Here is a 24220-nt window from a genome sequence, read left to right on the forward strand (position 1 = left end):
CTTGTTTTTATTCCTTGGAATAATGCAGCTTGAGAAGATGCTAGAAAAGTCCCTGATTTCCTATGGCTTTCAGACTGTGCTGAAGTCTGCTCAAAGAATCAAGAGATTCCAGTTTTAATGAGATTTGAGAGGATCAGATTAGTTTTTGATGGAAACCAGGGTACTGTAATAATTGATTACAGGTCAACAAGTTGCCTTTGACATTTTAGGCATGAGAGAGAGACCTTTCTGTGCTACAGCAGGATGTTCAAGGGTCAGGCCTGCTTGCTGCCAATTCTCAGGGAGACTGAAGGGAAAGTAATATGCTTGTGTGTCCATACCCAGAAAAAAAAAAAAGCCAAAATACCAATGAATTTTGTCACTAGAGAAAATCCCAGAAGGCACTGGTAGTATTTTAGTATAGTATAGATCAAGTGTCTTCATAGCATATGGTTTACATAATAATTCAGCAAAAACTGACCCTACCCTGTATGAATAATATACTCCATAGTTTAAGCAAACAGCTGTATTTCAAATGGATCTTTTTACTTTGGAAGACTATAAGACTAAAAAACAACAAATGCAGCAATGCAGATATTTTTTTCTCCTGTAATGGATAGTCAAATAAACATTTATTTCCCAGCAGTGAAATGCTGCCTTTTAAAAAAAAAATTATTTCAAACCTCTGTAAACAAGAATACTGCAGCCATTTTGCATTTGCAACCGTTCTCTTTAATTTACCATTGAACTGTTGCCATTAGTTTGAAGACTGTGTTTGAGCTTTTGGTAAAATGGTGACTCAAGAAATCGTGGGTAGGAATCTCTTTCCATGTGCCTGTAGATTATTCTCTGTGCTTCATCAAAGCAGGACTGTGTTGGCTCTTGAATATTCCTTATAATTGCTTTCCTTGCAGGACTGTCAATGTTTATCTGAAACACAAATGGAAAAAAAAGTTTATCCTGACTATTGTGAACAGTGGAGGTCTTTCATGGGTTGAGATCTTCCTCTTCCAGAGCAATCATTTGAGTGCCCCCTTTTTAAATGCTGCTGTGATTTCATTATAAACTGTGTTTTATATCCTCATGAGCACCTAGTTTTTGAGTGGTACCTGGTTCTTGTGTTAATAGTGAATATGAAGAAAATATGAAATTGGTGTTTCTTGAAGATATAGAAACCAGACAGTAAACAGCAAGATTCAAATGCACACTATTTTAGAAAAAAATTGCACAGCTTATTTATAACTGTCTTGATTTTAAGCCCTTACATTTGATTAATGAATTTGTGGTTGACAATACTGACATTTCTCTTTTGGAAATGCAAGTGTCTTGCTGTGTTTCCTATAGCTGCACATACTAAAAATAAAAACTGGAAAAAAAGGACAAGAATGCATTGTCTTGCCAATTGGCCTTTAAAACCAACAGAGGGAATTTTAAAATTTGCTCAAGTTTTAGATTAGAGGGAGTGGTTTAGTCATTTAAAGCAGCAAGAGCTCTCAGCCAACATTTGGGAATCCAGCTGATTTGGGTTTGGCTTCTCCTCCAGTGCCAGCAGGGAGGCTGCATTTTGAGACTCTATAATAATTTTATTGTTACACATAAACCAGAAAATAATCTAGCATCATTCTTTAGTTATGTCAGCCTGCCAGAGGCAGTGGCAGGAAAAGCCAGTGCTGGCTTGGGTTTGCAAGGAGAGTAATAAGCAGGAATGTTTAAAGGTCATAGAGCATGTCTGGCTGAGCAGGAATTACTTTTTTTCTATAGACACTTGTCAGGGGAAAAGAAATCAAACATTTTGCATACAAATCTGCTGGTTTGCCTAGCAACAACAACAAAAAAAATCGAATCTGCTTTGGAATCTTTCTTTTCACCCATTTTACAAAGGGGACAGCATTGGGTAGATTTGTTACTTTGCTCATTTACAGTTACTCTTGCAAGGACCAGATTTATTTATACATATATGCATTTCTTGTGGGTCTGCTGCATGACACTTCAGGCATTTCTATAAAATAAAGAGCTCATGGTTTTGTAGTCACCTCGTTGGGAGCCTGGGGTTGAATGTAACTCGTAAAAAGCTTCCTGGCCATGGAAATCCTTTTCCTCTGTGATGTTATCTTCTTATAAGCTTCACAGGCAAGCCAGAATTCTATGTTTTCATCACTGTGTTCTGTCTTCAAGTAGCTCTTGTAGATCATAGGCCCATCTGTAAATATTTCAGAAGCCAAATATATGTTACCTGTCTGTTTGCATTACCTCTAGAGTCCTTTGGAGGCAATAGGGACATTTATAAAGCAGACTAATTCTTGATTGTACCCCTATCATTATTATTAGATTATGTCAAAATGGGGAATTAATTGCAATATCTTGCCCCTCTCCTTCAACCTTGCATTTCCCTGCACATCCAGGACTCCCTAGTAAATCCAATCCCAGAGTAAATCTAAGGTAGGCAAACACTTTGACCACCTTTCATAAAGAGCTGCAAATCCACTGGGTTTAGAGTCTCTGGCTTTTTATGAGAGTATACCTTTCCATTTTCTGATGTCATGAAGCTTTTCAATCAAAACTCAACAAGCAGTGTTTTTAAGTGTAGTGAAGGAGGCATTTTAAGAGGGGAAAGATTCTGAGTACTCCTGGGAGCTACAAGTGTTTTATTTAAAGGAAACTTTCCTGCTGGTGCAGCATTCTGGGCTTTCATACTCCTGAAGATGTTGAGCACTGCCTGTCATCTGGCAGAAGTGGTGATTGCATGTGTGCCTGCTGCTTCTGCAATAATTTTGTCTCTTCGAGCTCTTTCTGTTGTGGAGTCTCTCCCTGTGCTTCCCCTGCAAACTGTAACATACTAGGTTGTTTCCTGATTAAACTTTCAATGGCAGAATCTTTAGCATTACAAGTGCTGCCTATTAATCTTCTTGCTCTTTGTAATTTTTCTGCAGTTTGAAAATAATGCCAGTCCTCATGCATAGTTTTTAGAGGTTTGTACTGGGATATAACTTCTGTCAATATTTAAAAACCAGCAGTGATGCCCCATGAGAAATGTGGGAGACCTCTGAAGCCTGAGGGAGTCTGGAGTGGGAAAGTTCAGAATTGCTACTGAAAAAATTCAAAATTCCAATAATTCCTCCCATCCCTGAATATTGGAGTTACTTTCCATGGCATTACCTTGTATAGATAATGCCATTATATGGTGTCTTTGCTGTACACAGGACTTCCCAAGTCAACTTTCTGTCACTTTGCTGCAAATATAAGTTGCTATTCAGAGCTCTAAGTGGGGATGTGGCAGACAAACATGGCCTCATCACGTGTCTTCAAAGGAATTACATGTGATTGCAAAAATGGCAGTTTTGGGAAAGCATTTGCAGCATACTGTGTTTATTTTCAGCCTGATGCATGCCAGGCATGTCGCACAAAGTTGTTTCCCATTAATTGTATATACAAGGCAGCATATATTATGCAGCATGAGCTATTGATTTTGCTTTGTGGGAATGTTTTTGAGCAATCCATCTGGGATGCAAACACACAATTACTTACATTTGCTTGTTAGCAGATTTTCAAAAGACTGGGACCATTGTAGCACTTCCTCCAAAGACAACCTTTAGGAGAAAAGGAGGACATTATTGCAGGATTAGCTGTGTCTCAAAGTATAAAAAAAAATTAAATTCCATTGCTGAAAATCTGTCCCCTAATTTAAATATGAGCTGTATGAAACACAGATTTTAAAAGGGTTTTCTGTGTCTCTCAGATCTTGTTCTTACTATTCGTTAGTGCTCACTAGTTCCATTTCAAGGTGTTCCATGTAATTCCTGTAGAAGTGGCATTCACTTATTTAAATTGTCTCTTACTACAAATATTTTTTCTTGCTGTAACAAATACAGTTCCATTTCAAGGTGCTCCATGTAATTCCTCTAGAAAGGGCATTCACTTATTTAAATTGTGCTTAGGAGAATCACCTTTCTAGACAGGAACTTCTTTGGGGACAAGAATCATCATAGACCTTAGGGAATATTGATGTTTGTGTTTAGCAGCAAAGTCTTCAGGGGCACAAGATCTTGTTGTAATATTTAAAAGCCTTTAACGTCTAAGTTGCCTTACCTGCTGGTAGCTGGATATAAGCCTTAAGTGTAAGGTAAATATTGAAAGGTTAATGCAATCTTAGCTGCAAGGGGCTTCTATCTCTCACCATTGTTTACAATGCAGAGTGACACATTATTACGAACCTACATGGCCCTTGGGGGTGGCTAAAATCAGATTTTACTTTCATGTTTGCTATTCTTAAGCAATAAGTTCATAAGCTTGCAGGAGTCTCCTGCCTGGTTCTGGGAAAGAGCGTGGAAGTAGTGAGGTGAGAGACTAAACAACCTAAGGAAAAACAAATGTTTGAGGGAACAAGCTCCATTTAAGTGCATGTAGCTCCATTTACACCAACTGATTTTTAAGCATTGCAGTTTTAGGACACCAATGCTGGTAACTTGGAAAAAATGCTTATGCTTATATTAGTAGAAGAAAGGACAGGGGATGTATTCCAGTGGGTGCTTTCCATTCTGCGTCAGCCAAATTTGGAGTAAGATCCCTTCTCATTGAGTATTTGGTTTTCATGGGAGCTATAATTTTGTCAACAGCTCCTTAGTAGCACAGTCCTTTTTTAAAATTTAAATTAAAATCAAAATTGGCTTTGGTGTGAGTGCTGCAGGATGCTTTATAGATTTCTGCTGCAGAACAGCCATTAGCAGCTCTGTAGCTTTTTTAATTGGTAATGGCTCATTTATTTCTAATTCGATATAATTTCCTCTTTCTCTTGAAAAGTTCTTGCTGTGACTAGGTGATTAGTTTGTCAGGCTTTCCTGATCAGTCTGACCTGGTCAAAGAAATACAGAGTAAGAGAAATGTTACCGCTACTGAATTGTGGTATCAATACCTCTCTGGTAACTCTTGCCAGTAAGTTGTTTGTTTTTTTTTTTTTTTCCCTTCGTGTGTGCTATCAGCTCTGTAAAAATTCATAAGGCATGTGGTTATGGGGAGTGAGAATTTCTAGTTCTTTGAATGATTTTTTTTTTCCTTACAAGCTACTTCTGAGTCATATTTGCTGTTCCTGACGCAGATAATTTTTCACCCCTGTCAGCACTCACACTTGTATAGAACGAGTGACAATCTCATCTGTCTCACTGAACATCAGCAGGAGAGCCATCTTATTTCCATTTCTGATTATTTGTCTTTAGTATTAATCTGTGAAGCAGAAAGCACCCTGCCTGATGGGACAGCTGACACATAGGAAAACCTTTTTACCTTTTTACTTTCCTTTAAAATCAGGAAAATACAATGGGCAATAAGGGAAGAGGTGATTATGATCTGTATTAATGCCACTTTAATAGCTGCTGTGCTGATAGCACATGTCTTGCTGCACCGATTTGCAACGATTGGATTTGCTGAAGAGCACGTATTACACCAGAAAGAAAAAGAATATTCTCCAAAAATAACTAAGGCTTTATGGCTGGCACTCATAAATTTAAATTGTAGTGTCCTGTGGGAGTCATCATTCACTTGCTGTACACTCTTCACTGAGAGTGGCTCCCCTCACACCATGGTCCAGCAGTCCTCAATACTCAACTTGTGCCAACAGCCTGAATTCTTTGAAAAGATTGACCCAAAATAGCTGGCTTACAAATTCTTCACAGGCCCAAATCTGGATTTAGCCCAGGGATGAGTTTGGGCTTCTGCCTGTGTCAGATAAAAGGAGTTCCCAGTGGGATGTGCCAGCTTACACTCAATATGCTGTTAAGGAATTGGCTGCAGGAAGGTGCTTGGCTGGGCCAGTCATGAAGGTGTTGCATTATTTTTCACAATCTTAAGCTTATAAGGAAAAGCTCCACTGTGAATTTTGAGGGTTTTGTCTCTCCTGCTCAGCTGCATGTCCTGCAGTACATAACTCTTATATTTACTTACTTAGAACTGATCCCATGTTCTTCTGCTCTGAATATCTTGCAAAGCCAGCAAGTGTTTGGACTCATTCTCCTAAACATGGAAAATATGTGAGTTTTGAACCTGCTATGCTCAGTTCTGTCTTTCTTTAATAAAAGCTTATAATTCACTCTAATAGTATTCTTATTTTGTGCATCTGATCTTTATCTATGAGTAATTTCTGAAGCATTTGGCCAAAATATATTTTTGTAACATATGAGAACTTTAAAAAAAATTACAAGGCAGTCCAGTGGATATCTCTTAGAGAAGAATAGAAATGTCAGTAATTTTTCCTCTTTGCTTCTCCAATTATGCGAAGAGATAGGCTCAGCCTCCTTTCTGCTGACCCAAAGCAGAATGAAACTAGAAGTCTTTTTTTTCCTGAAAACCCAGGGTGACCTGAATCAGAGATCAGAGCTCAGTGTAAACTGGACAACATTGAGTAAGTTGTTAAGTGTCTGAGATTAACACTGATATTTGTCCAGCATGTATCTCAAAGTCAATAAAAGTTATACAAAACTTGCCTTAATATAGATATTATATCCATAAGAGAGGGTGTAGTTTTCTATTAGGAATGAGGCAGTTAAAAATATTTATCTAAAAAAGACAAAAATAATAAAGTATCTTGTGACGTGGCGTATGTTTAGTGCTTCCCTTTTGGCTTTCAAGCAATGCCAAATGCTAAGTTTATATAGGACTGTAAGTTTGTATAGACCTGCCTGAAATCAAAATAGTCTTATTTATTTAAACTTGGAGTTTCTTTCAGGGTTGGGTTTGACTAGCACATATTATTCCACAACCAATTTTTTCCTTTAAAATGAAACATACAGTGAAACACAGGACAAGGTTCTATCTCCCAACTTTCTGAAGCTGTGAAATGTTTTCATTTGCCTGTAGTGTTATTTTCCTTCTTTCCCTGACATCTATACTAGTTTTATTCTCTGGTAGTCTTACCCAGTTCATTTCCTGCAGGGTATTGAAACTTCATAACTTTTATTTGTCACCTTATTTTAGACTATTTTGACCCATGCCCTCTATTTTGTGTGTTTTCATGTTGCAATCATTAGTTTTCTATCCACTGAAATATAAATGAAATACAGATTTTGTGGCTTTTTTGAAATCTGAAGAAATTAATGTAGGTTTCTTACTACACAGAGATGCTCAAGAAATATTAGATGAAGCAATATTAAGTAATCTAGTTCAGCTACTTTCATCTAAATTCAAAGTGTCAATTAGTAATTTTTTCTTCAGGTGGTTGCTGCATGAAGTAACTTTTGTGTAAGGAAATATTATTGTTCTGAGGAGCCACTTTAATTTGCATTAGAGGCTTTAAACTTGTGGTGCACACACATTTTCCAAGCATACACATCCAGGGCTTTGTGGTTCTCTCTGCTTTTGATGTCAGACTCATTTCCTAATAGACCAAGGAACAGAGCATACTGATTTTATCTTTTTCAGCACTGATTTGGAACATCATCTTTCACTGAAGCATGGTCTATGTTTCATTAGCCTGATGTTGCATTTTTCTGCTGACAATGTCCTTAACCCTAAAATAAGACAGCAATAGTACAAAAGCCACAACCCACCCTGGAGCAGAGTGTTCATTTTGGATTGTCTGACAGCCACAAGAGCAGCCTGTTACCTGTCACAGTGTCCTGTTTGTGTGCTATCATCCATTGTACATGGTGAATTCCATCTGAACTGCTCCACACAGCTTTGTGGTGTTCAGATAACTCAACTTGGCTCATGGAAGTCTTTTCACCCAATATTTATAGAGTGTAGTGTCCTTTCTCATTGCTCGTTGCAGGACTTTATTGCAACAAGGCCACAAGATCTTTAATGTGGAGGAGCTGTGGCTTCCTGCAGGACTTGTAACCCAACACAAAGTCACATGGCTTCAGTGTTTTTGCAGAAGGATTTGCCTGACTGATAATAAATGAATCTAACTGCTGGAGTTGTTCATGTCTGTAAAAGAGATAAGCAGTACTGATCTGGATGTGACTGTTTAACTGTTGTTATATTTTATATTAGAGAAATATCAGGAAAACTGAATTGGTGCATCAGAGAATGTGATCTATTTACCTTCCAAATTGCAACGTATATTTTGACTTTTCAGTACCCTTATGCTATGCCAATGAATCTGTAAACTATCAAACACCACAGTTTTTTAGTGCACTGCATAGCTTTCAGCAGAGAGAAACTGTTATATACAAGTTCTAACTAATTTCTCTTGCAATATTACTCTGCTTATTTTGCACTATTACACAAAAAAAAAAAACCCCAAACTTATATTCATATATATATAGGGATAAAGCTGGGTATACCTCAGAAACATTTCCAGCACAAACGCCTTTGCTATGCTGGGGTAGCTTTGCATACCGAGAGGAAAAACAGGTGTTCCCCTGCCTATGCTATACTTTCCTGACAGTATTTCAAAGTACAAAATCTCATACTTACAGAAACTCTTCTTGGATTGCTTCCCTTGGTTAAAAAGCTTCATTTAGTAGTTGCATTTGCAAGGATAACTTCCCAAATTTCTTGGCCTGTTTTTTTGTTTCATTATTTCCTCTTAGTGTAAATGGTCTTACTGCCCTTTGCCTGTGGCTATGGCAGTGCTCACACTAATGCCTGACTCCTTTTTTATACATATCACAGGCAAACAGTGGCTGTGGTTTCTATCAGAAAAAGCTCCTTTGGGCTCTGATGCACCACTGATAGAGCCTGTTTGCACTGAAATTATCTTGGCATCTCTGCTGATCAGCTGCAATGACATGAAGCTGTACTTTACTTCACTGAAATCTTGCATGTGTTGTCCAAGTCCTGTGACTAATGTTTTCCAACCCTTTATCAAAGTTCCTTGTATGAAATCTGAAGTCCATGTTGAAATGAGACAAAAGGCACAAGTACGCCTGCGCTGAAACCAATTTTCCTCTTACAGACAGTATTATGAAGCAGTTTAGGTTGCTCAGGGAGAACTTTATTTTCTGCTCTGACCCATTAATGATAAGCTTTTATGTGCTCCTACTGGCCAACCTGCTGTTGCACAGCATCTGAGGGGTGTTGGGCCAGAACTCTCTTTAAACTTATGGGAAGTCCTCTCTCATTTTTCTCAAGGCTGTTGCCCAGGTTATGGCCTCATTTTAGATTGAGCCTCAGCTCCTCTGTGCTCTGCTTGTTCCTCTCTAGCCAGGAGTTTGAAAGGAGCCATGCAGTGCAGTAGCACTAGAGTTGCTGTTTGTGTCAGTGGAAAGCTCATTTGTAGTGATGCTGGGGCTTTGAGAGTAAGCAGTACCTCCATTCCTTACTGCAAATTAGTCACAGGAGGGGATTTTTCTGCAGGGCTTTCTGTCCTTCCTGGGGTAGTTGTGATCTTTGAGAATTTGCCACTGCCTACAAGGCCCAGATTGACCCTGTTGGGAGGACAAGGTGGGTCTTGTCCCTGCTCCCTCTGACAGCCCAGCTGTGCACACTGATATTTCTTTCACTCTTATCTCTCTGCTCTGACTCATCTTTTCTTCTTGCAGCTCCTCCCAGGCAAAGCATGAACTGTGTAGGATTGGAACTTAAATTGAGGTTTGAGCCTACAACAACACAGTACACTCATTTATTTTCTTGCAGCTCACCCTACTGGTACACAGGCTTTGTGGACGACATGTGCATCCCTTTTCCCACAGCACTGGTGCTGCTAGGGAGGAAATGCTGTGCTCACCTAGAGCAAAACCTGGTGTGTGAGCAGGGCAGCATCACACCTGAGACCTGCTCTGTGCTTAGGGAAGGGAAGAGCAAATGTCACTGGCATCTATTTTCTATTTATTGCTATTTCATTAAACCTCACTCTGTATTTGTTGTAACTTTACACAGGATTTTGGAGTGTTTTGTTCCGTTTCTACATTGGGAATGGGCAGGAGCAAATATCTGTGCAATGTCACTTGAGTTGAGAATTGAAATCCTCACAAGAGTGAAGCTGTTTCCAGTTTCACCCATCTCTCCCCATACTTCTAATGCTTCATATACAGGCAGTTCTATACTAATGCATCTGAGGGCCAGAACCTGACAAGCTAAAAAGTGTCGATAAATAATCTCATTTGTAGAACTACTTAAATTTAAAATAAGAAACAAGCACTGTAATAATAACTGTGACTGTGGAAAAGTTACAGAATGAGAATACCAATTATGTTGATAGTCTCTAGTAATTTGTATCCGTATTTATCTATTTTTTCTACGTATATTTTGTAAAAACCTTATATGTTCTTATGCACGTTATTTTTGCAAAAGCCTAAATGTATTTTTTTACTATAAATTTTATTGGCATTAAAGGAAAACTCATCTAAAACTCATTATTAAAATGAGTGCTAATGAACTAATTGGGTTTTTTTCCCTGTCAGTTGATGTCCAGGGGACCACTATATAAGATCATACCTTTGTAAATTTAAATTGTGAAGTGACTGAGGGTCAGCAACCAATGACTTTGCATTCAATTATTCAATACAGACATTAAAAATGCTGTAATATTGCTTAAAATTGAAACAAACTTGTTCAGGGATTTTCTCCCTAAGTTTGCTTTTACTATTAAACCAAAGAAAATACTTCTGCAAACCTCTCTTGCCTTGTACAGTGGGATGGTATTTAGGTGCAGGATTTGTTGCTAATTCCATGTGTTGTTGTATCCTTGACCATACTCTAAAGCAAAATGTGAAATTTAATAGATTGCAAATATGATTTTACAATTTGTTTCTCTGTGTCAGCTTTTTCCACTACCATCATTCATAGCCTGACACCCAGAAATGACCCATCTGCTTCCCTTTCCAGAATATTTAAAGCCTGTAAGATTGGATAGTTTAGTCATTAAGCAGCTGTGCTGCCTCACTGTAAAACTGTGATTTAACCTCAATCACACCCTTCCTTATACTGCATATAAATGCCACTAGATGTCATCTGGTGTCACACTGAAGGAGAAGGCTGAGCTGCTGTGGTCGTCACTCAGGCTGGCCTCGAGAGGGTGGCTGTGGGTGCAGGCTCTGCATGGGGACACTCCCTGCAGTGCCACATCAATCAATGGTCTCTTCCATCCTGAAAGACTCCTGGTGCAACACTGAGCCCTGCAGCTAACTTCTGACAGAGCCTTTTCCCACCTTGTGTTGCCAGGTGTAGGGCACAGGACAGCCCTAGGTTTATGGAGGGATGTGATACACAGGAATCAATCATTGCTTGGTTTATTCAGGGGTTGAGCTGGATGTGCTTTTCAGAAAGAAAATAAGGGAAACGGAAAAGTAACAAAGCTGAGAAAATGGCTATATCCTATCAGAGCTGCTGAATTTGTCAGTTGTCAGACCTGTTCTTTTTCTAGGGATTAACCCTTAACTGCCTGCTAGTTTAGACAATGTATGCTGACCATCTTGCTCAGTGAGTTCTTGCTCAGTCTTCCTTTTCTGTTTTCCTGCACTCACTCACTCACTCACTCACTCACTCACTCACTCACCTAGTATTACCTTTCTTAATTTATCTGCATTCTCTTGGGGTTTTTTCCTCCCACCCCTATATTAATTATTTCCTAATTTTGCTTCTGTTTCAATGCTGTTATGCTCAATAAACATCTCACCCACCTACATCTGTTCCACACTAGTGAATGTGGAAGTACTGCCTGTCTCATTCTCGGTGTTGTACCCATTCTTTCCATCTACCCACGTGTGCTCCCCGCCTGCCCTTCCCTCTGTGGGTGCCCTGGCATTTGGGAATGTAGGAACACTGCTTGCCTGGGGCTGATGTTCCTGACAGTGTCCTACAAAAGCATGTTCAATAGCAGCACTGAAATCCAGGTCCAAACACAGGGAAAGCAGTGAAACATCAAGAGGCCCTCGCTAACCTTGAGGAGAACACAAAGCGGATACTCTGATCTGACTGCTACTCACCTTCATTGCTGTTTGAGTGGGTTTAGTAGAGAAATAATCAATGTTCTTGCTTCTCACTTAGTACAGCCATAGATGTTTCCAGAGAAGGGTCCTGGTTCTCTAATTACATCTTATTGGTAGCTTTGACAAATTCTTTCGGGAACTTTCTTGATATATGTTTGAAAAGAACCTCGAAAAAGTGAGCTTCCATGTGCAACAAAATTCTGCTCACAGGGCAACAGGGAGCAGTGTTCAGTGGTTCATTCCTTACAAAGGTCAAAACAACCAATAAATTGTCAGCAGACATGGAGATGATGAAGTGGTTTTTGTTTCTGAGTAGAAGGCATGGCCTGCTAATAGTCACTGGCTGAAGGATTTTAATAGTTTCTGTATTCATGGCTTTAGGTTTTATCGATAAGGTTGGACAAATCTTACCTTGTGGCCCATTTCTGCAAACTCTATTAACCATTGCCTGTTGAGTGAGAATACACAGAATTCTAGATAGCACTTCTGGAAACCTGACCTCAGTTGTACTCAGTGACCTTTCTGTTCCCTTTTTATTCCCAAAAACTGATGTCATTGTGTGAGCCTGATGTTCTGCAGCCATCTCGGTAGGAGAGGAAATCATGCCATGAGAAGCTTGGACTAGTTTTTACGAGAACTTTCACCCCACCCAGTCAGTCAGGCTTCCCAGAGGGGAGTGCTGTGGTTTAGGCACGAAGCACTGTATGCCCTGAACTCTGTCAGGCTCTGCATTTAGTGTTTCCACCAAAGCTCAAGGTGAACAAGGCTTCTCACACCCCCTGCAGCTGTGTACTCCTTTGGAAGATGTCAGTTCTTTGTCTTGACATAGTTGAGTGTCAAATAGTGTGAGCCAAGTCAGAATATTTGACTGCATTAGTCCAGTCCAGGCCCCCCCTATCCTCCAGATGTTCATTCCAGCACCTGGAGAGTTCCTGGCTGGACTTTGGGCTTTGTTTGAACATCCAGAGGGTGTCCACTGTTTCCTCAGGCTGACATGAACAGCAAGTCCACTGTCCAACTTATGGCTGCTCCAATTCTGTTCAATGTTGAGTCTCTTCTCTGTACCTAAAGTTGCCTTCTTGGCCTTCATGGTTGACAAACCATTTGCTTCAGTAAATACATTACAGATCCTTTCCATAGGTAGTATGGAAATCATGGGCTACTGAGTTATTAATTATGCAAAGCATGTTTATCCGGTTTTATTTTTAAAGCTTGCCCTCTAATAGCAGAAACCTTCTGACCACAGTGACTTTAAAAAAAACCCCAACCCCTTGTGACTCCAGTGATGTCGAGTTTGTAGGCAGCTGTGCTGCCACTTCAGTACTTTGGCTGTGTCACAGACTTTGAAGAGAAGCAATGCTAATCTGCTCTGTTTCCCTCGGAACACAAGACTAGAGTGGTCCTGAAAGGTTTACATTTCTGCACTTCATACTCTACTCAAGCTATTTTTAATTTTATTAGTGAAAGGGACCATGTGACAGCAGGTCACCGAACTACTGAAGTGCTTTAAGGCAGTGTGGTGCTCAGGCTGTTTGAAGAAATTGAAGGAAAATGCTCAGTAGAATGTAAATGTTGATCATCTTTGGGGTCTTTCAAGAGGGTACTTTGTGGGGATATTTTGAGAAATGAGGGGGAATGAGTTTATTTCCAAAATAGGCACGTTGGGTCTTGATTGATATAAATCTCCTTTTAGTGACTAAAGCCTTTGAGGCTTTATCTACCCAAACAAAGCCAGGAGATAACCTTAAGTCCCCTCTGACTTTGTTTCTGAGCACCCAAGATAAGTTTAAATCATCCAATGAATAATAAGCAAGAACTTGTTTTTCAGTGTCTGCCTCTGTTTAATGACTAAAAGATTTAATTTCAAAAGGCTTCATCTGTAGACATTACACATTCTGATACAACCAACTCATGTCTCTAAAGGGAAGATGAGAACATCTAATTTTTCCACCTTCTATTATCTATTTTTACTTTTCAAATTCATTTCACAACCATAAAGGAGGTGACATCTGAAAAGCCTGTTACTTCAGAGTGTGGGCAGGGATGGGTGGCACTGTCTAAGGTGATGAATTTGTACTATTTGTCACTATGTCGGCTTTAGTTTCCTTCCTGTTTCACTGTCCATAATCATAGACTGTTTCCACAGATGGCCTGTTCAATATATGAGAGAGATTGCTATTATGTTATACTGTATTTTTAACTGAGATAATATTAAAAACATCTGTTTCAGGGAATTAATTTTTCCAAATTGGAGAGATCAAAGCTAGTCTTCTAAATACACATTCAGGGTCTGCTGGATTCTTGAGTCCTTCCATAAAGAAAACTGCAGCAGAGAAAGTTAATTCACTTCAAAAATGTACCTGAAGATGGTGCAGCAATTGATTTTTTTTTTTCTTTTTTCCATTGGAACACTAACAAACAATGAAAATGTTTCCTTCAGGGGGAAGGTAGAACTCTCAAAGAAAAGTCTGAGTCACTACTGTCAATTCTTAAACCTTTCCCATGTATTGCATCCTGTTTTTCTGTGCTGTTCCATAGCTGATGGCCAACCCAATTCAACCGTTTCTTTTAGAGGCACTGAATGGAACAGCAAATTTCCATTCTCTCATGGTACATTTTTTCCCAAGAGAGAAAGCAAAATCTAGTTTAAAAAAGAGCCTCAGCCCACAGGTGTGAAACCAAAGTGTGACACTGGGACTGTTCCTGTGCAAGTGTTGGGAGATGAGGGCACCCACCTTGTACATGAACCAAGGGTGACAGAAAGCACGGAGTCCTTCCATCTGTGTGTTCTGAGTCATCCAGACCCCTCAGACCTTGTTTAAACAACCAGCTTTGTCAAGCCCTGCTCTAGCAACAGATCTGTAATACTGAGTTTCCAGCATCCCAGAGCCAGGCCTGAATTTCTGCTGCGCTGTTATTTGCTTGGTGAAATGTGGTTGTGTTCTCAGGGCTGCTGGAGTGGGCTGGAATAGCTCTGGAATTAACAATCTGGGCAATTGACCTTTGCAGTTAATATTAGGCCTGTACTGCAAACAAGGTGAGAGGCTTAAAAATAACCATGGCTGTTGGGTTGTATAGAGTGGAATAGCTTCTTTTTGTAGAAGAATAAAAACCTTTCTACTCTCTCACTGTACCAAATTATGAAGTTGGTAGGAGCTTGTGGAAGAAAGTCAAAAGTCCCTTCTTCCCTCCTCAGATTCTCTGGTCTATACTAACTGTGTAATACAAGTGGATGAAATTGCTCTGACTGTCTTCTCTGCTAGCAACAAGCCAGTAAAAAAATAATAAAACTATCAATGCTATGAAATATGATTTTTGTCAGAAATTTCATGAGGGTGTTTGGTTAAATCATAACAAACTTGTGAAACTGCAGGGCAAGCAAATGAAGATACCAAATCCCATAATAATTTAAGGGATTTACAGTCAAAAGAATAATGTTACTTGAAGGCAGTGTCTGTTTAGAGGGTGGCTGATATTTCATAGTCCTTCTTTGTTTTCTGTGAGCTTGAAGTTATGCAAACAGAGACATTTGGTCCATGTTAACTGTGTCAGAGCAAACATGGTGATGGCACCTTGTGTGGGAGGCACAGTTGTTATTCCCACTTCACAGCAATTAGATTTATTCCTAATGATCCTGGAAAATTAATTCATGTCAGGGTGCCAGCTGGAGACTGGTTTACATTGTTCCAGGAGCATTCAGGTTTTGCAGTCAGACTCTCTCAGGAACACATACTTAATAATAATTCTGAAAGACCAGAATTATTATTAAGTCTCTTTTTCTGCATTTATTAGCCTTGAAAGGAAGATGTGATTTGCAGTGGCTTTGCTTCTAACACAATTTTGTCCTCCCCTGGAGGTCCCAAAGTCCCCAAAGGGTGGCAGTAGGAGCACAGTCTGCTCTTGTCAAGAGGTGACGTCTTTGAATTTGTAGCTTCTCCCTTTGGTGCAGAATGGAGTGGGGCTTACAAAGCTCATGTTATTTTGGAAAAATGGAAAATCTGCTAGGCTGAGATAAAATCTTGTATTGCCACCCATGTGATGTCAGTGTCTCATGATGGGAACTTGTTAAGACCAAGGCATTCTTTGATTTATTTTTATAAGTTCTAATGTCACAAGGCCTCAAACACAAGAGTTTGGGGAATGCTCTTGTTCATAGTTACATATTTCAAGCATAATCACATCTTTTTTTCTTTTCCTTTAGTTCTCATCACTACCCACTGTGGCATAGGCTGCTCATAACATTTTAAAGTAAATTTAATGCAACATTTGTGGGGAAATTAAATGCCCTTTGATGCTAGTATTGGTATTGTATGTCACATTCTGGATCTTCCTAGGATTAGGTGGAGAAATGCCAGTATCTCAAACAATGGGGTTGCTGGGGAGTTTTTCCAGTTGCTGCCTCTCTCCATAAGCAGACATGGGTGATCTATGTGCTCCTCACCTCTTTAGTGTCAAAGGGGATTGAACTGTGGGGTCATGGGCTCCAAATTTTCTGTATTTGAGATTTGACTTGGATGCTGGTAGCTGAGGCAGTATGAAAAATACAAAGAAATTTTAGATCCGCTCCTCTTTATTTATTAATTTATTTTCTCTTTTTTGGGGGGGGTCATAAGGGTGGGTCTGTGTAAGGCAGTATCACCTTCTCCAGGTAACTCAGATTATGGTTGTGTAAAATGGGAAAAAAGAGAGAAGTGGTGGAGGTAGAATTAGTATTTGAATATGGAGATCAGAAGTAGTAGCACAGTGAGACTGAAGGGAATTGTTTCAGTATTTCACTAATTACAATGGAAAAATCACTTCAGAAAAGAGGTAAAACCACTATGAAAGTTTATTTTTAACAATATTTTAATGAAGAGTGGCTTATTATTTTTCAATAAATTAAACAGCAAAGATGCTACATACCTGCCCATTGAATACATACTTAATAAAAATACAGCTTATATACTTCTTATATAATTTAAAACATATCAATTTTAAGACATGTCAATTTAGAATATATTTACATAGCACAACAGCATCATGGAGCTCACACTCACACTTATTAACACTTCATAGATTTTTAAGAGAGATGTCAGTCTTGTCTTGGCACTTTCTTGTTATGCCCAAAATTGTCAGTCATCCTAGCTTTCCTTCTGAACTTGGTAATCTCTTCCCAATACTCATCTTGCAAGTCTTACACTTGCTAAGAACCAGCAGTTCCTTGGGATCGAAGACATGGTTCAGTGTTCACACTGCAGTTCAAACCACATTTTCCACATCCTGCCTTGACTCCATAGCATGTGGGAGGAGGGGATTTTTTCCCTCACCAGCTTTTATCCTGCATTTACTTGGAGCTGTTTGCATCTCCCTCACACTCCTCCTCTCAAGGCAGGGGTTTCCCTTGGCAAGATCCAACCACAGTGAAGGATCTCTTCACATGATATTTGACAGAGTCTACTTGGCTCTTCCCTGCCTCAAACACTTTATTTGGAAGGGTTGGTTTGCAGCTGGTTCAAAAGGTTCAGGTAGGATTTGGATTTTAAAAATCTGGGATATGAATCCCTTTCCATAAGGATGTACACTGTTTTCTGGGCTTCATCAAAACTTGTGTGAGTTGGGTCTTGAGCTTTTTTGGCTGTTGCTTCCCTCATCTGATAGTCAATATTGATCTGGAAAGGAAAAAATAAATGTCATTGAAAACTTAACTTAAAATTATAGTCTCTTCCTATATCTATCACTTTGTCTATACATGGATTTGCAGCCCTAGAACTCTGTGATAGTACAATGTCAGAACTGCAAAATGAGGGAAATTAAATACCTATATCCCAGTTAGGCACTAAAATTGCTGTTCTCTATAGAAATGTAGATTGTTCTGGAGTCAGAATTAATACAGTGCAACCTTGAGGAACAACCTCTGGGTAACAAGAGAAATCTGCTGAATGTCTCTAATTATGATCAACATACAGAACTTTTAATTTTCCAGAAGGTCCAGATATTTTAAAAGACAAGAAATGTTCTGTAGTGTTTCCACTCTCAAACACCATCAGTAATTCAAACTGGGCTGACTCAGCCAGGAGCATCATGTGCTAAGCTGCTGAGGGCTTTACTGAGCTCTGCTGGTGGCTCTCCCAAGTGTCAGCCTGCATCCTGTGACTGTGTGTGAGATCTGATAATGTCACACTGCAGACAGCAATGATGCAAGAAGGCTCCTGAAAGCGTGGCTCTGTCTTCCTCTTATGCAACCGAATGAGTGTAGGAGCATCTCAGTGAAGCCACACTTCTCCCTAGCTCTGCTCAGGCTGACTTTGTACATACCTGCTTGATGGCATCTGACTGAACAAACTCCTCATAAATCCTCTCTGCTTTGCCATGTAGGTGGTCAGACTTGGTTTTCTTGTAATCCTCACAGGCCAGCCAGAATTCGATGTTTTCCTCACTGAACTCTGACTTCAGGAACTCCCGAAAGACACCTTGACCACCTAAAGCCAACACAAACACATCATCATTTATGGCACGATGTTTGTGACCAGGGTGGGTAAAATAAATAGCGGGGGTTGTGTTGAAATCTGATATAAAATCTCGCCAAAATCCACTGTTCTTCCCTTCTTCAATGTACTACAGGTGTTCTAATATGAAGGCTGATGGGAGGGAGTTTTCCTAATTGTATTCAGTGTTTTTAGATCCAAACCCTGGGCACCAAATTATAGCAATGGATTCTAGTCCTTCTTAAATGGACAGTCTTAGGGCAGAAGTAGAGAGAAAATTCCAAATTAAATGGATGTATTTTCCAAGGATCAAAGACTGATCAAAATGAGCTGTTTGGGGGTTTGCTTAATTGAAAATGGAAAAAGAATAATAAAACCCAGCTTGGAAGCCAAGCTGTAGCAGTGTCCATGTTACACTAGAGCTGTAAAAAACTGAAGTGCAGCTGCCCATTGTCTGACAGTATTTATACAGTGCTGCAACTTTGCCTGTTTGGTGAGATTAGATAAAATTTTGTCCTCAGAGTAAGAACAAAGTCATACTGAAGTAACAGACTTACTTTGGCTGGCCAAGAGCTTTTCCAAAGACTGTGACCACTGAATAACTTCCTCTGCAGAAAGCCTGAGGTGACAAGAAAAAGAAAAGACTTTAGGCAAGAAACCATGTGGTTTAGTTTGTGTGTCTGAAGGAGACAAATTTTATAATTTATTATATTGCAGGAATATGTGCTAGGTATTTACTAAATTTATGGCTTTGTCATAATCTGAGATCCTGGAGACAGCCCACATTGAGAAAAATAATTTGACATGGAAAAATATGGAACTGTGATGTTATCTTGAGTTCTGTTCCTAGGAAAATATGTAAAACTTTTTCTTCTCCCTCACTGATGCAAACATATCAAATCACTAATCAAAAATCCTTAACTCCATGAATAGTTTCTAATTACTAATGTTCACCTCCCTTGCATTTTGGAAATTCTAGATATTTTTACACTATTTGTTGTTCTATAAGTAGTTTAGAAATGAAGTATAATTTACTATACAGTAATCTAGTTATAATCATGTTTTATAAATTGGTGTATTTCTGTACTTACATGACATTTCTAGAGTTGGAAGTCTTGATCCCAGATTCGATATGTGGTACCATGCACTTCAAATAATTTTTGAGATCTGCCCCACTGAAACAATGAACAGACATTTTTGTAATCCATTAAAATTGCAGTTGCATTTCAATTCCACTTAAATATTCTTCAAACTTTCAGAGACAGAAAGAACCAGAAGACTGAACTCTGGGAATTTATGTATCCAAGTAATTTTTTAAAAAGTCTGAGGCCCCCACTCTATCCAAATTTTACTTCTGATTACTTAAAGCAATCAATTAATTGGTATTCCTCAGCTCAAGTCTTTTCTAATGATGTTGCAGTCTTGGGCTTTGAGCAGGTTTTGCAGTCATTTCGGCTGAAGCCCAGTGCTAATTCTTAATCTCCAAGATTAGCAGAGTGTTATTTTCACCTCTAATACATTAAATTTCATACAAAGTTGTATATACTTACAAAGCCTTCTGCTTCTTTTTATGGCCTTTGCCTTCTGCGAGCTTGCAATCTTCCTTTCCATTTAATTCACTCATGTTGTTGTGGGAGAAAAAAAATCCTGGCATTTTCCTCAACTTGAACGTGGAGCGCCTTTGGCCACGATAATCCTCCGAGCCCCAACTGACAGCTCTCTGCCTCTGCTGCCGCCTTTTATTGACGCAGCAGCCTGGCGAGCTGGTGTGAACAGAGCTGTTTATCGTGGATCTTCATCGCAAACTCGGGAAGTTCCCTTTTTCAGTGCGCAGTGACGTCTTTTTGAGAAAGAAAACAGACAGCAGTGTCTCGTGGTTGAGGTTAAGCCAGATGAGGCTGAGTTAGTTTGGGGTTGCTATGTGTGACTGCATGTCTGTTACCAAAAAAAAAAATCTAAAAAAAAAAAAATCCCCTCTAGAACTTTGAATGCTTGTCCCCTTCTCCTTGGTACCTGCAAATCAGAAGTATTTTTTGGTTTGATCAAAAGAGCTGTGAATCCTGCCATTTTTTTCCTTGACAAAATTCACTTGTTGCATGCCTGTGTCCTGCAATTTCATACTTTTCAATTGGTTAGGTGGGCTTGGCAGAATACTAGGAAAAGATACTTTAGGATAACCCAGTATTGAAGTTCTACTATTTGTAAGTCCCCAGCTGTTCTTCAAACTAGAATATTACATTAGGCAGAGGCATCTGGTTTGTTTAGACACATGCTGTGAAAATATTTAAAGTGGTTTTCTCAGGAAAGGGTTTTGAAGCAGGGAGAACTTATATAATTTGGTTTAATTTTTCCAAAGTCAGGTTATTTGAAAGCACAATGCCGTATTTTGGGAATACTTCCCTAATTTTAAGTGACTTGTCATGTCTTAATGTTGATTAGGCTGGAGCTGTTGTTGTAAACACAATGTTAATATTACAACTGGTTTGAGGGAGGTGTGAGTTCTTTGTACTTACTTGAGTTCCACTTCAAAGAACAAACCAGGGATATAAAGCAAGATGAAGAATTAAGTGTAACTTTCTATTAACCTGTCCAGGATGGTGATTTAGATGTTAAAATACTTAATCTGATCCCTGAGCATCTCAATTTCTGCATTGTTCACTTGAGGTTTTTCCTGTGGTATCTCAAAGGTTGTTTTGCTAATTACATGTGCAGCTTTGATTACTTACAAGCTCACGAATGATGTGCACAGGGCTGCATGTGAGGGTGCTAACTGCTGACACATCCCCAGCTTCCCAGGGAACTGAGCTCTGAAGCACTGGGAGCCCGAGAGCTGCCTGCAGACAGATGTGCATGCAAGGACAGACAGACAGCAGCAGGGTGGTTTTACCCACGGCAGGCTGCCTGTCCCCTGAGTGCCAGCAGTGACACAAATGTGTCTGCCTAGGCTGCTCTGCAGGAAATATTTATCTCCTTGCTATCAGGTGAACATTGACCTTTGAGCAGCAGCAGAGGTGTTTACTAACTGCTCTTGCCCCCCTGAACAAGGCAAAAAAGGAAGGAAGAGATGGTATCGATGCCGTATTTGTTTTCACATCTGACGTGCTGGGTTTTGACATTCTGCCCCCTCAGCGTCTCACTGGTTCCCTCAGTCAAGAGCTGTCCTCGGTGGGAGGTTCCATTGCTGGGAAGGTTGGAGAGATGCTGCAGCCAAATTCTTCTCAGAGAGTGCAATAAAAATGTAAAAGACGCAGGGGAAATCATTTCCTATCTCATCTTCTATCAGAACTTTGTAGCCTCAGGCTAAAAGTGGGTCAATGTCTTGAACTTACACCAGCCTGTAATTATAAATAAGCCACCAGTGACATTCTGCAAGTCTGAGGGACTAAACAGTGCTGATTCCTTGAAGAAAGGGGTGGTTTGCTTGTTTTTACCTATTATCAATGCAGGGCTGCTGACAGCTCATTTACAAGATGAGGAATGTCTTTTCCTCATTTAAAATGAAATTACTATCTTTACCTTTGGGATTTGTTAGACATACCAATGCTCATAACAGGTGTTGAGTCATTCCTTCCTCTAGAAAGGAATTCTCTCGTGCCAGTGAGTGGATTTTGTACTTCACCTTCTTGCAATAGTATTCTGAGTAAAGAAAGAATAGCATTCTTGTCATTTACATCAGGGCTATGCTGCTGTCCTACAGCATTTGAATTGCTTTCCAGGTCACACAGTATTTGAATTGCTTTCCAGGTACTTTATTTGGTGGAGGAGATCCGTTGTGTTAATATGGGATAACTTGTTAGTAACTTGTGTTGCATGTAGAGATACTATACCTCAGTACTCTAGGGGAGGTGGTAACCTTTGCTTTTAGGATCCTGGTGCTGCTGGACTTGAAGACAGTCAAAAGGGAAATTGTAATAGGTGGAATACTCTGCTGTGAATGAGGAAAAAGTTTTGGCTACCAAGCAAACCACCTGGAATTAGCTGATATTCTTATGTTCTGCTCTTCTCATATCCTGAATTAATAGTGCTCTTAATATACTGGAGGGTCCTTTCCCATCTTCCAAATTACTGAACCCCAGTCTCTGCCTCTCTGGTTCACCCTAAGCCAGGTCTGTTTGTAAACTTGTGTAAAGATCCATGTAAGACCAGCAAACATAAAAAGGTGCCTGGGAGTTGTGAGTGTCTGATTTGGAGAAGGGATGAACAGTGGGGACCTAGGAAGAGGTTTGTCATGTAAACTTCTAGCTTAGGGTCATAGGAAGTGTAAAGACAGCATAAAGCACCTACACCCTCCTATCTTCCTGTAAGCACTGCTCAAACTCTCCAAAACCAAAGCTTACTGCACTCAGTAGCAGACATAACAACATGGAACTGTGATTATTAATCTTTTTTTTTTTCTCCCACTGTGGACAAAGCCTTTCTTCCTCTGAGTAACTCAGATCTTCAGGGCATCCTTTTTTTTTCTCAGTGGAATATTTCACTGACTCTGATTCACTCTTTCTCTGCAAGCCTACTCATCTTTCAGATTTTACTTGTTGAGCCAAGTGCAAGTTTCCCAAATTCAAGAATGGAAAAAACTGTGTACAAGACATAGGTATATGTACAGCTGAAGTGAGAGGGAAAAGAGGAACTGTAACATTCATAGGGCTGACAATTTTTTTTGTTGCTTGTGTAACATTCTGCTTCTGCAGACCATAGAAAACCAGGGAGACACCTGCATGGAATTTCCTAAGTTAAAAATACTTTGCTAACTGTGACTTTGGTTGTTGGAAGGGGTTCTGCTTTGTGCAAGAGCTGGACATGGTCCCACACAGGGATTACGTGTTGGTTCCCTACACCTTGCATGATCCTATTGTCCTGAACACTCTGGCTTGACTTTTGTGGTGTCAAAAGTGCTACTTATTTTCAACTTAACTTTAAAAATACCATGCTGCAAACCTATGTGCATTATTCATATTTAGGGTCACTATTCTTGTTTCCTGTACACAGAAATGTATTCCAGGCTCTGGTGGGTTTAACATGATATCATGAGGAATAGTTACATCCTGACCCAGCAGAAAGTTTTTCAAATAACTTCTTCCCTCCTAATTTTATGGATTTTTTTCAGTTTCCTCGTGAGATGGTTGTTAACAGACCTGTCTGTTCATCTTCCCCAACCTTAATTTACCTATATAATGCTTTTCTTTATTTCATGCAGAGCATGATGGCAAATTGCTGCTTGAAATACTTTCTTGTTTAGTAACTATTATGACTATTAACTTTATTATTACAGGAAATTCATTGAATTTTAAGCCTTACACTTTTAGGGCTTATTGGAATAATCTCATCATTTGATACAAAACCCTCTTTGTCCTATGGCTGGCTTTGCCTCATTTGACTCTGTCCTGTGAAAGGACAGAGGAGCACTTTTTGCAGCACCAGCAGCACAGCTGGCTGTCACCATCTGGTTTCTACTGTTTTCCAGATCTTTTGTGGGTTTATGATGAGTAATTAATCCAATTTTATGTGCATAGAAGATGCTTGCAAATATTAATATTCAACCTGTTTCCATGCACTGTTTTCTATTCTTTCTGGTGACCACTTGGGAGAGTGTAAGAGAAAGAATGTGAGAAAATTTCCAAGGTTACAACACTGGACAAGTTTGGTTAAAGCAAAGAGGACAAAAAGTTCTGTGAACGCCAAGTCCCATTTGCTGGTCAAAATTATTTCAAGCTTCTCTTTCTGACTTCTGCATTTTTTGTTTCTTTTTGGTCACTTTTGTCTGGCTTTACCCTCATTCGTTCTCCATTTCAGCCCCATTTTGTTTCTGAACATTTCGTTTTGGCTTAGGCAAGATGTTTTCGTCCACGTGTAGCCAACTTTCAGCTTTGCTGTACTCCTGTTGCTGACCATAAACTTCTCTGGAGTTAATCTGGCCAC

At 39.5% G+C, this 24220-nt stretch overlaps 2 protein-coding genes and 1 long non-coding RNA gene across 5 annotated transcripts in view; 1 reads left to right on the plus strand and 2 right to left on the minus strand.

The window, feature by feature from the left end:
- LOC146434062 (uncharacterized) overlaps positions 1–24220 on the plus strand; it is a 59721-nt gene that overhangs the window by 16287 nt on the left and 19214 nt on the right. The gene's annotated exons all lie outside the window — the stretch shown is intronic.
- RGS13 (regulator of G protein signaling 13) lies at positions 652–8525 on the minus strand. The gene is made up of 5 exons (XM_085068358.1): positions 8386–8525; positions 5914–5982; positions 3505–3566; positions 2013–2179; positions 652–909 (listed from the first exon to the last, which is right to left on the minus strand). The coding sequence occupies exons 2-5, from the start codon at positions 5976–5978 to the stop codon at positions 712–714; spliced, it is 492 nt and encodes a 163-aa protein (XP_084924484.1). The 5' UTR covers positions 5979–5982; positions 8386–8525; the 3' UTR covers positions 652–711.
- Positions 16645–20070, minus strand: RGS1 (regulator of G protein signaling 1). 2 transcript variants are annotated; one of them, XM_085068356.1, is made up of 5 exons: positions 19855–20066; positions 19396–19479; positions 18862–18923; positions 18135–18298; positions 16645–17488 (listed from the first exon to the last, which is right to left on the minus strand). In XM_085068356.1, the coding sequence occupies exons 1-5, from the start codon at positions 19956–19958 to the stop codon at positions 17303–17305; spliced, it is 600 nt and encodes a 199-aa protein (XP_084924482.1). In that variant the 5' UTR covers positions 19959–20066; the 3' UTR covers positions 16645–17302. The 2 variants fall into 2 exon arrangements, with proteins under 2 accessions (XP_084924482.1, XP_084924483.1); XM_085068357.1 differs by lacking the exon at positions 19396–19479 and having other exon boundaries at positions 19855–20070.

This window comes from Lichenostomus cassidix, chromosome 8 (genome assembly GCF_008360975.1).
Source record: "Lichenostomus cassidix isolate B80296 chromosome 8, HeHo_3.0, whole genome shotgun sequence".
Lineage (NCBI taxonomy): Eukaryota > Metazoa > Chordata > Aves > Passeriformes > Meliphagidae > Lichenostomus > Lichenostomus cassidix.